This window comes from Camelina sativa, chromosome 8, assembly GCF_000633955.1.
Source record: "Camelina sativa cultivar DH55 chromosome 8, Cs, whole genome shotgun sequence".
In the NCBI taxonomy this organism is placed as follows: Eukaryota; Viridiplantae; Streptophyta; class Magnoliopsida; order Brassicales; family Brassicaceae; genus Camelina; species Camelina sativa.
The window spans coordinates 23,770,441-23,783,187 of NC_025692.1; the positions used below are offsets into that span (position 1 = coordinate 23,770,441).

At 35.9% G+C, this 12,747-nt stretch overlaps 2 protein-coding genes across 2 annotated transcripts; one reads left to right on the forward strand and one right to left on the reverse strand.

Moving 5' to 3' along the window:
• LOC109124639 (translation factor GUF1 homolog, chloroplastic) lies at nt 768–7,047 on the forward strand. Its single transcript, XM_010424736.2, has 22 exons — nt 768–1,100; nt 1,186–1,362; nt 1,507–1,593; nt 1,686–1,742; nt 1,887–1,952; nt 2,115–2,177; nt 2,543–2,587; nt 2,692–2,792; nt 2,986–3,082; nt 3,320–3,391; nt 3,694–3,848; nt 3,930–3,987; nt 4,290–4,370; nt 4,608–4,694; nt 4,816–4,887; nt 4,979–5,113; nt 5,225–5,298; nt 5,603–5,690; nt 6,014–6,091; nt 6,340–6,415; nt 6,666–6,706; nt 6,805–7,047. The coding sequence occupies exons 1-22, from the start codon at nt 858–860 to the stop codon at nt 6,898–6,900; spliced, it is 2,049 nt and encodes a 682-aa protein (XP_010423038.1). The 5' UTR covers nt 768–857; the 3' UTR covers nt 6,901–7,047.
• On the reverse strand, nt 7,614–9,107 carry LOC104708215 (flavonol synthase/flavanone 3-hydroxylase; the record flags this gene model as incomplete). Its single annotated transcript, XM_010424737.2, is given in 3 exon segments — nt 7,614–8,053; nt 8,218–8,545; nt 8,638–9,107. Coding segments are annotated over 3 exon segments (1,011 nt in total). The 3' UTR covers nt 7,614–7,837.

Genomic DNA, 12,747 nt, shown 5'->3' on the forward strand with positions numbered 1-12,747 from the left:
AAAAAAAAAAAAAAAAAAAAAACGAGGATTTTAACAACAACAACAACAAGAAAAATTAAAAGAGAGATTTGGACCACCAAATTGGCATCACTTAAAGCTAAATTGAAACAACCAGCTTGATAAAGAAACAAACGAAGAAAAGTCAAAACCTTTACTTTTTTTTTTTTTAATCTCCTCCCCCATGTTAAAAAAAAAAAAAAAGAAAAAGTGTCACAAGCGGTGATGGATTGGTCAAATCTTCTCCCTTATTACCACGACATTGACTCATCTTTGTGTTTGTTGTCTTTATAAATTCCGTAGAAGTAAAAAACTCATCTTTGCCTTTAATTCTCTCTCTCTCACTCTTCTTACTTCTTGCAAAAAAAAAATTGAGACTTTTCAAAGGGACTACTAGTTCAAGTCTTAAGGCATGTGAAGATCTATATAAGAAACTGATTAAACATTATTCAACTCATCATTGAATAATGAAGGAGATTCACATTGTCAATGGTTCATCTAATCATTGCACAACGATTGTGAACAAATAAGCTTATTGCTATGTCTTGTCCTTGAGACATTTGTCTCGTTGGTTTTTCTTCTTTTTTTCATTATATATAAGCTATAAAATTTGATTATTCAGTCTTTTTCTAGTTTTCAAGAATTGAAATAAATTTCGATTTAATTATGCTTACCAAACTGTTATTATTATCTAATTGGATCGAGTCGGGTCGGGTCAGGTGGGTTAGAATCGGATGGGCCTGCTCCAATTACATAGTTTTGTAGTCTCTGTGTGGCTAAGGATTCTTTAGAAAAAAGTAACATTTTTTTTGTTTTCCTTGAAAACGTCTGTAGAGAGGTGAAGAGACTTACACAGTGCCATGGCCATGGCTTCTGCTATGGACTTATCTCCTCCAACGTTCTTCTTATCCGGAACTTCTTCATCTTCTTCTTATTCGTCTCTTCGTCGTCTCTCCTCCGTCTCCGTCTCTAGATTCCGCCGTCACTCTTATCATAAGTTACAGCTTCTTTGCCAGGCCACAGCCGGGACTGAGCCTCAGAGCGGTCTCTCTGTCTCTGGCTCCAAATTAGCCGCCCGTTCTGGTCAAGACCGTTTATTGAAGGTCCGGTTCTGTTTTCTGTTATACATAGACCGAAACTTTGGATTTTTTTTTGTTGAAATTAGTTGTCTTTGATGAAAATTGGCAGGTTCCGATTTCGAACATCAGGAATTTTAGTATTATAGCTCATATTGATCATGGGAAGTCTACGTTAGCGGATAAGTTGCTTCAGGTGACTGGTACTGTTCAGAACAGAGATATGAAGGAACAGTTTCTTGATAACATGGATTTAGAGAGAGAACGAGGCATCACTATCAAGCTTCAGGTTTTTGTTTCGATTGGTTTCTCTGCAAAGTTACTCCTTTTTTTTTTCATTCCTATCAAACTGAGCCTATCAAGAACTAGATTTGATAAGATTGTTGAACAATCTGATTCTGACTTTGTAACTTTGTGTTTTATGTTTGTGTAGGCAGCTCGAATGCGTTATGTTTTTGAGGATAAACCATATTGCCTCAACTTGATAGATACTCCAGGTCATGTTGATTTCTCTTACGAGGTACTCACAATCTTCTAATCTACTGAGAGTTTCTGAAAATCTGGTGGTTCTTTCCAACATAGACTTACTGATTGTTCTCCTTATATGAATAGGTTTCCCGATCTCTTGCTGCTTGCGAGGGTGCTCTTCTTGTTGTGGATGCATCCCAGGTAAAATATTTCTTCCCCTCGACATACAACTTTCTGACACATTGTGAAACCTGGAATCTGTATTGCTTTAGCTGTTTTTTTTCGCTTGGTGAATATGTTACGGTCTTTTTCAATGGCTACATTAAGTACTTCCATGTGCTTTAGGGTGTGGAAGCACAAACATTGGCCAATGTGTATTTGGCCTTGGAAAACAACCTCGAAATTATTCCTGTAAGTATGGAATTATGCATTATCTTACTAGTTTTGGTTATTGCTTCAATCTGATTCATTACTATTCTGGAAACAATAATGTAAGGTGGTTTATTCTTCCTGTTCAACTATTTGGTCTGTATACCAGAGTTTAAAGCAAATGAATTCTACTTCGTCCTGCAGGTTTTGAATAAAATTGACCTTCCTGGCGCTGAGCCAGAGAAAGTTCTCAGGGAGATTGAGGAGGTTGGTAATTCCCTTCATTTGTGTAGCCATTTTATGATGTTAGAATGTAATAGCAATCATACAATGCAGCCAGTTATAATTTGAACAGTATTCCTTCTTTGGTGTCTGCAAAAACTCTTCTCAGTCTTTTATCGTTGCTGCTTTGAATATGTTCTCATACATTTTACGAGGTTCTAGCTTCTGACAGATATTATGTTAAATATTTGCAGTGTCATATTTATATCAGTTTTATGCCTTAAACATTTTCTTTGGGAAATTTTGATCCAGTTTCATGTTCTTTTAAACGGGGTGATTGTCTTATTGCTACAATTTGAGAGACATCAGCCTTTACATGAACACTTTTTAATAATTTGGATTGTTTGTAGGTTATTGGGTTAGACTGTAGCAAAGCAATATTCTGCTCGGCAAAGGTTAGATTCTAAAATCATTTTGCTATTCTGCCACTGAATGCTTTGAGACCTGTGGTTCTCTATCCATTCAATTACAATTTTTGGGGGATAAAATATTGACGCAGGAGGGAATTGGTATCACGGAGATTTTGGATGCAATTGTTCAAAGGATACCTGCACCTCGTGATACTGCAGGAAATCCCTTAAGAGCATTAATTTTTGACAGGTTTGCACTTCTTGTTTTTATCCATAATGATTTTTGCCTTTTCTAGAGAAAACAATATGAAAGAAAATCTTAGAGTCTAGATTTATAGTTATATAATGATTGTAGTGGACATTGGCATGCCAAAGAGTGTCGTTTTTATTTGCTTGATAAATCTGCACTTATTTATTTCTGTCGACAATACATTTTACTGCAGTTACTATGATCCATATCGTGGTGTCATTGTATACTTTCGAGTTATCGATGGCAAAGTGAAGAAAGGCGACAGAATTTTTTTCATGGCAAGCGGAAAGGTTTATCTTTTTTACTCTACTCTGCTGTTTTTCTATTTTATTGAGATAGCTTTCCATTTGCCAATAAAGAATTGAATGTTATTTGTGCATGAGATAGCTTTGCAAGGTCTATGTCTTAAGAGTGATGGGAAACGTTTTTCTGTGATTCTTTTCTGGAAAAAAACTGAGAATGTTTAGTTTTTAAGAATGCTTTCTTGTGTTTCACCAGTATTATTCATGTTCTTGCATGAATTGCAGGATTACTTTGCGGATGAAGTCGGAGTTCTGTCTCCAAATCAAATTCAAGTGGATGAATTATATGCGGGTGAGGTATTGTACTCTTTTTGACACAATACTTACTTTCCTGTGCTTTTCCAAATGGAAGGATTTCCTTATCATTTTCTTGTAGCAGCTTTGGTAGATGATAGAGTTGTGGTTAATAACAATGGTTTCACTTTTCTTGTTTGGTTATATTTGTGACAGAATGGTCAATTCATCTTCCCTTACTCAATTTCTAATAGCTAGAAAGATGTTATTAGCACTGATCGATGCTGCTGGTGTATATCAGATATGCCTGAATAACATGCCAAATTTCTTGCACATATTTTGAATGTTACTGTTCTTAACTACAGGTGGGATACATTGCGGCTTCTGTCAGATCTGTTGCAGATGCCAGGGTAGGAGATACAATAACACATTATAGCAGAAAGGCAGAAAGTTCTTTACCTGGTTACGAGGAAGCTACCCCTATGGTGTTCTGTGGCCTTTTTCCAGTTGACGCTGACCAGTACTGAGTTTTTGTTTTTCTATTTTGACTTTTGGCTTTTTAATTTTGTTATTTCTTTTCACATGTGGTCTATGATGGCAGGTTTCCTGATCTTCGCGATGCATTGGAAAAACTGCAACTCAATGATGCTGCATTGAAGGTATATAATAGAATGAAACAACTGAAAACGACATTTTTGTTTTGTCTGTACCCACACTAACTTGTAGTCTTGTACAGACGAAACAACTATGATCTTCATATGCTTACTTAGCCAATGTATTTTTATGCTCACGTTGGTTCGAATTGGAAAGTAAAGTTTTGTTTTGCAAAGGACTGTTCTAGGGATTTCATTCCTCTATTGTATGTATCTTTATTAATGATATTCACATTTGGTCTAGGGAGCGTATACATTAGCAATAACTCATCTATATGTTTGTCCTCAATTTGGTTTTTATCCTGCAGTTTGAGCCTGAAACTTCAAGTGCCATGGGTTTTGGCTTTAGATGTGGTTTCTTGGGTCTTCTCCACATGGAAATTGTGCAGGTCAGATATGTTTTGCTTTTCTTGTTTTAAAATGTTTTTGCTGCGTCCCTGACTGAAAATTTCCTATACATACAGAAGATAGTAAAAAAAAATTTATATATGCTTACTTATCTGTTAGTATTCTACTTATTTACAGTTTCCTCCCTTATGGATGCCGGCCATAAATTATATGAATCTTTTTGCCTATCTTCTGTATTCTACTTCATTTCTGACGCTCCAGTTCATTTTTCTTCGCAGGAAAGGCTCGAGAGGGAGTACAACTTAAATCTAATTACTACAGCTCCAAGTGTTGTTTATAGGGTGAACACTGTAAATGGTGATACTGTAATTTCCTCTTGATCCTACACTTCTAAATATTCTTCTTCGTTCCTTAAACATTGCTTCGTTTTGTATATTTTTCTTGATATCTAGAGCCTTACTACATGTGAAATATAATTTGCTGCAGACTCTGTGCTCAAATCCATCTCGCCTTCCAGATCCTGGGCAAAGGAAATCGGTCGAAGAGCCCTACGTTAAGGTTACCTTTTCTGCTACATAGATATTGCTGATTATTTCACACCACACGTTTCTTCGTGTAACATTTCCTTACTGCAAATGGTCTTATACAGATTGAGCTACTTACACCAAAAGACTATATCGGTGCGCTTATGGAGCTAGCTCAAGAGAGAAGAGGGGAGTTCAAAGAAATGAAGTATATAGCGGAGAACAGAGCTTCTATCCTCTATGAGTTACCTCTTGCAGAGGTGAGGACTCTGCTTGTGCACTGTCTAGATAACCCCAATGAAAGTTTATTCATGCCTCTATTGATTATGTAAACTGATCTTCTTGTTGATGGCTCCCTGCTTTTTTTGCAGATGGTGGGAGATTTCTTTGACCAATTGAAGTCGAGAACCAAGGGATATGCTAGCATGGAATACTCAGTTATTGGGTTAGTTCTTTCTGCTCAGATATTCTCTTACTTTGTAATGCATGTCTTCTGTTTTAGTTGATTAACTAAGAGATGCGTCAGCAATCCCAAGTGATACACAAGTAAACTAGAATATAAATTTGGTAGACTAGACCTTCTTTGTACAAGTTAACTACTTTCAGCTTCTTCAGGTTGACTTTGGAAGATCGGTTTCTTAAATTCCATACAAGCTTAATACACATATGTTTTCATTGCTCTATTTGATATCTTTCTTCGCATCTTAAAAATTTTAATAGTTTTTTTGTGTCTTATAATATGTGTGCAGGTACAGGGAAAGTGATCTAATAAAACTTGATATTCTGATAAATGCTGAAATGGTGGAACCTTTATCAACCATCGTGCACCGGGATAAGGTTATTTTTGCTTAATCGCTTTAATCTGAACTTTATGAACATAGCTTAAATACACACTCTTACATCTGAATAGAGATATTTGGCTCACCAATCTCAGTAATTCAATTTCACTTGCCAAAAAAAGTTGGATTAGTAGATTGATGGAAACACAAAACACTACTTACTATCTTTAACACTTTTCTGATTATAAGGCTTTGTGGAAATGTTCCTATTAGATTAAAGCTCTCACTGCAGAGATTAGTACATTCCCCAGGATTTAGTATTGAGTTATATCAGATTCTTGTCCTCACATTATTGTGGAATCGTTTTGTACTGTGTTTCAGGCATATTCTGTTGGGAGAGCTTTGACTCAAAAACTGAAAGAGCTTATTCCACGACAAATGTTTAAAGTGCCTATCCAGGTATAAATCTGCATTTCCAAGCTTTTGAGAATAATTTGCTGGAGAGATCTCTTCTATATGACTTAGAAAACTAACGCTGAAGGCCTGAGGCACATAAGATGGATTGGATCTTAATTCTTCTTCTTCTGAGCTTAGAAAACTTTAACTTGTGATCAAATGAGTCCAATGAATTGTGTTCCTGCTTAGTTATCCGACAGTGAATATACAAGCCACGAAGTGTGTTTTAACATATAAATATATACGTACAGGCTTGTATAGGATCCAAGGTGATTGCTAGTGAAGCACTCTCAGCAATCAGAAAAGATGTTTTGGCCAAATGTTATGGTAAGTACACATTCCTTTGCTTCCTTTCCTCCTTATATAAAAGCATGAAATTAATAGCCACCACCTTACTTAATATCAAAACTCTTTAACGGTTTAAGGGTAAGCTCACTGCACCTGTATATGATCAAAAACTTCTTCCAAAGGCTCTTTCATGTACAACTGGAATCAGACACAGAAAATGAAGTAGTTTTCTCTTGGACATGTTTGTGCCCACAAGCCATATCTGATCTTGTTACTATAATTCATTCAGGTGGAGATATTTCTCGGAAGAAGAAGCTTCTTAAGAAACAGGTATATCTCAATAAGGGTGAAATCTGATTTTATGGTTGTTTGTTATTCAGCAGTCTTTTCGTTCCTTAAAAATGTATACATTTATTTCTCCGGGACAGGCGGCAGGTAAAAAGAGAATGAAAGCCATAGGTAGAGTTGATGTTCCTCAGGAAGCATTTATGGCGGTTCTCAAACTTGAACGAGAAGTATTGTAACATTTTGTGGGGTTTCTCCACTTTTAAGTCACTCAAGATCAACTACATCATATTTCATTTTATCACTTTGTAATATTATGCAAACTAATTTCACATAATGCAATTATTTTTGCATTTCATTTGTAATGATAAAAGTGCTTCATACAACGATAAACGTCTCCAAGGATAATCTGCGTCACTTGATAAGCATCTCCAAGACTCCAACGATAGGGAAGAATGCCACGAGAGATTAGAGAAGTCTTTCCATGGGTTGTTTGGATGATAATGTATAAATAAATTGTCTTTGGTGTGCCATTAGCAAGGATATGACTGGAGTAACTGTAAAATGTGACTGGCCTTACCTACCTGGGATTAGTCGTCAGCTACGTTCTTTTTTGCATGTGACGTGAGAAAATCTGTCTTTCATTTTCCGACTTTTATTTATTTTTTCTCTATCAACCTTTTTCTTTTGGTTTCTAGAAGACTAGAACAACCGTTTTTGTCCTAACTCCTAACCAAACATCCATGTGTCGGTTTAGGTAGATGCAAGTTTCATTATGTAGATTACAATCATAACATAGCTGTAAGCATGTGACGTATAGTTACCACCAACACCAAGTCTCCCGTAACAGGTAAAAAACATTACAATTTACAAACCTACTACTCTTTTTACAAATCCTAGAAATGGTCCGACATAACTTGCAAAGGCTTCGCAACACAATAAACAAAACATGTCAACATCAAACCATAATGTAGTAGCTAGTATTAGATGTTTTAACTAATCTTTATTTAATCATAAAACAGAAACAAGAGACGAGAGACACAACCATCTTCTTATCGCGGGAAACACAACAACTCAATAACGACCACTTCCTATTCCATAACCACAAATTTAACGTTTAACAAAAAAAAAAGGAAAATATTCTCTTCTTGTTTTTTTCTTTGATATTTTCTTTTCTCAATCCAGAGGAAGTTTGTTGAGCTTGCGGTAACTGTAGTCCTTGAAAGCAAAAGATTTAAACTTTGGAGGATTATCATCTCTGATAAGCTCCGGTAAAGGTCCGACGATCATTTCACGGGGAGGCTCCACGAAAACCGGCCACGACATCCTCGTCTTCTCCTTATCCACCGTCGTCCTATGCAACACATTCTTATACTTCCCATTACTCAGCCTCTGCAAAAAATATTCGCAAATTAAATCCATTATAAATAATTTACAAATTAATCAAAAAAAATTACCAAATCGAAGTTAATTAACAAAGAATTATAAAACCTAATAATAACATCTAAACAAAACTTTTAGTCTAAAAGATGCCTATGATTTAGAAAAGTTCAGACCAGAATCTGATCGCCAATGTGAACAATGACGGCGGAGGGAATATACTCTGCGTCGAACCAGTGATCATCTTTGAAAACTTGAAGGCCAGGAACTTCGTTAGGGACAAGAAGAGTGATACCACTGAGATCAGTATGCGCCGGTACACCTAATGCTAAATCCGGCCGAGGACACGGCGGATAATAGTTAATCTTCATCATATACTCCGCCGTGTCTCCGCCGAGACCTTCTTTCAACGTGTCACGCTTTAACCCTAATCCTTCCGACAGAATCCCTAGTAACGTCTCCGACAGCTTCTTCACATGCACTGCATACTCTTCATTCACCTCCCTAATAGACACATTAAACCAACAACGGTTATTTCAACGAACCGACGGTTAAACTCCGGTTAACAAATTTTTGAAAAATTTCGGTTTAATTACCTGTATTCAGGTGGGTTCTTAGGCCAGAACCTGTAGTTAACGCACGACGGTGGCCAGATTCGGTGAAAGAGATGATCGACCCAAGCTTTTTTACCTTCTAGATCTTTCTGAAGCTTTGTTCCGTAACCTTCGATGTCTTTGGAATCTTCCGGTTTAGCGACGGACTCTTTCTCCGACGAAGGAAGCTCGAAGAATCTTCTCCCGACGTCTTGCAACCGCCGTATCAGCTCCGTCGGAATCCCGTGGTTAACCACTTGAAATAGCCCCCATTCTTCACTCGCTTTCACCACCGCACGCCTCACGCTCTCTTCGTCGGAGTCGCTGAGATCGACGACGGGAATCGCCGGCGTTGGACCTCGGAACGTTGTGATCGCCGGCTGTTCTTTCTCGGATCTGATGAATTCCAAGGGGATTGCTTCGTTTAGTAAAGAAGAAGATGAGATGTCTTGGACTCTTTCGAACTCCATGGTGTATCTTTCTTTTTTTCTTGTAGTTTGTGTTGCCGGAAACAATGGCGGATATGTTAATTGAAAGGATGGGAGTAGCGAGTAGTTTTTAAGGAGGGAAGAAGTGATGACGTGGCGAAATCTTGGCCGGTGGATAGAGGCAACTACCACACATAAAGTGTGTGTTGGTAGTATGTGTATAAATCGTCGAGGCTTCGTCATTCACGAGTTTGGTACCAGTAGTACATATTTACGGATGAAGAATTTAATTATTTTTTGTTGTTGTTGTTTTGCAGCGGTAGTTTTAATGAAAAATAATAAAAGTAAAAAAAATTAACGTTGTAAGTTTGGGCCAGAAAATACCAAATTAGAAATAGGATATTTTTTTTTCTGGCGGGTTTTCATGAAAAAACAAATAATTAATATTATCTATCTTTGACATTTGACAGAATAAAACCTACTTGAATTTTTTTGGTTGTTGGCCATTTTAAAGGCTTCAGTCTCCAATTTTTGGAAATAATTTTATGTAGAGTGAAATTTACACCAGAAAAATATTATTTAATGACTTGATTTTTTTGGTAGGTTATTTGAAGTTTTTTTTCCTATTTATGGTCAAACAACATTTGAAATGTACCAAAATGGTTGGAGAGGCTTCACCGTTTTAATTCTTCTAGGTTAAGAACACATAATCAAACTTATTTTGGTTGTTTTAGCAATTCAGTCTACTTGACTTAAAGAGGTGAAGCCATGGGTAAAATACTGATTTAAAAAAAAAAAACTGGTAAAGATAAAGCCTTTATGTTGAAGGGAAACAGTTTCGTATAATCGTCGACGCTTCATCATTCACGAGTTTGGTACTAGTAGTAGTATATATTTACGGATGAAGAATTTGATTATTTTTCTTTTGTTGTTGTTTTGCGGTGGTAGTGTGAATGAAAAATAATAACTAATATTCTCTATCGTTGACAAAATAAAGTTGCTTGTTTTTTTTTTTTGTTTTTTTTTTTGGCCATTTTTAAGGCTTCACAGTCCCCAATTTTTAGAAATAATTTTAGGTATTTTGATAGGTCAATGAAATTTTTTACACAGAAAATATTATTCAGTGACTTGATCTTTTTGGTAGGTTATTTGAAGTTTTTTCGTATTTATGGTCAAACATGAAACATCATTTGGAATTTACCAAAATAATGGCACCGTTTTAGTTTTAGGTTAAGAACACATAATCAAACTTATTTTGGTTCGTTTAGATTTCAGTCTGTTTGACTTAAGACGTGAAGCTATGAAACAAAAGAAAACTGGTAAAGCCAAAAAAAAAAAACAAAATACAATAAGAATTTAAAGTTATAAAGTTTGGGCCATTTTTGGCGGGTGTTCATGTAAACAAATAATTAACATTCTCTATCGTTGACAAAAATAAAGTTGCTTTTTTTTTTGTTGGCCATTTTTAATGCTTCAGTCTCCAATATTTGGAAATAACTTTAGGTATTTTGATTGGTCAATGAATTTTTTTTAACACAGAAAACATTATTCAATGACTTGATCTCTTTTGGTAGGTTATTTGAAGCTTTTCCGTATTTATGGTCAAATATCATTTGGAATTTACCAAAATAATGGTTGCACTAGAGAATTTTGATTATATAGTTATGTTTTTTTGCTAAAAAAATAATAATAACAAATATTAACTACAAATACTTACAAATTAGTGATAAAATTTTAGTTAATAGAATTTGTAGCTAATTGGTTATTAACTAATTGAATAAGAAAAGAAAAGAAAAATTTGACCGATACTCACTCTTTGCCGAACGCCCAATTTGACCGATCGGTTTCCATTTGTAGCTAATTGGATAAGAAAAGAAAAATGCATAACCAAAGAAAGGAGAGTAATAGCTTGAGTGTTACTCTAACAAAAAGCCTGGTGGATGACAAGAAAGTGATCCATGAGATTGTTACCTCTAATTTAGGTGCAAGGTTGCAAAGATTATTTGAGTAGTAAAAGAGTTGTTCCTTGTCTCTATTAGAGTGTTACCTCTAATTTAAAACTTCAGCCTTTTTTGAATGAGAGATTTCGCCATCTTGTTTTTTCGTTTACTCTTACCTAAGCCAGGTATCTTTGATGTCATTAGTGGTTCTCCGACTGTTGCCTACTGGAGATCCCCATAGTGCTGGGTGCATATCTCCCCTGACACTAACACAATTTGAAAGTCATATTCTTCCACAGGAGAATTTAAACACAATCTTCTTCATTCAGTTAAGACAAAAAAGATAACATATAGCAAAACTGCAGAGAAAGAAATAAAACCAGGAATACACAAACAAGTGTTTAATACCTTGTTGTCAAAAGTATTAGAACCTTCATAGTTTTACCATTGGATCATACCAAAAAAAAAATAGTTCTACCATTGGAGATGCTCAATAAACTCTATTTCTATTTTAAATTGCTTATCTCAATAGTCAATATCATGAGGTACTATTAGTGTTAGCAAAACATGCATAAAATTTTATTAATAAATCCACACAAACATATTTAATAGGATTAGAGACATATATACAATTTTTTTTCGTTTTAAAAAAGGCATATCAACAAAAGCCAAAACTTAATACAAAGATTAATGTCATATCCTCTACCCATTTAATGGTCTCCCTCCAACCAACATTAATACACATACACACTTTAAAATGTAGTACAAAGATTGTGCGAAGATTGGTGAGTACATAGATGAAGCTATGAAAATTGACATGAGTTTTGAGTTTTGAATTGAGCAAGCAAAGTATATTAGTGATTGCATTTTTCCTTTCTTATCTTTGCATTATATTCCACCATGTTTACAATCACATACTCTTATGTTTATGTATTTTTTGTTTTTTTGTTTTATATATCTTACAGATCTTCCACACCAAGCTCTACAAGCCAATATGAAGGATGGAACGGAGGAAGTCAATATTGTCGAAGTTTATGGTGGTAATATCTTGCATCCTCCTGAAATGGTCCTCTATGGAATGGACCCGACAAAGCCATTCTTTCAAGTCAAAGGGAAAGACTTCCATAGAGTTGTTTGCAGCCGGGAAGGACTAACTGACATGTTAGTGGAACAGACGATATTGTCCGGAGTGAAGTACGCACACTTTAGCGTTTTACCGCTAGAGGCTACGAACAACCGCAAGAAATTATTCGAAGCTATCAATGAACTCCCACCGCTGTTGGCCGGTCATGTCAGTGACAACACTTGGGCCGGAGTGGCTGCTGGTTTGGCTGAATATTCCGAACAAACTCTTGGAGGGACGCCTTTCGCCGTAATCGGTGACGAAGCATTCGGAAGGGTTGAACTTTTGCTTGCAGATAGACGGTGGCAGAGTCGTCGTTGGGACAAGATTGCTAAAGAAATCGATAAAGTCGACAGATGTGCTTTGTGCTTAGACGAGTATGATCTCAACGACAAGAAGCATCTTGAAAATGTGATTGGGTTTCTCTGCCAACACGTGTACCACAAATGCTGCATTCTTCCGTATATTTGGGAATGACAGGTTTATAATTCAAGAAGAAAAAGCGGCAATCATGTTACGTGTCGAATATGCTCTACTAAATTATGTTGAGAGGATATGTTGTGTGTCAAGGGTGTGATAAACCGTTTGTGTGTTTGCTAAGTTTTTTTTTTTTTTTTTTTTT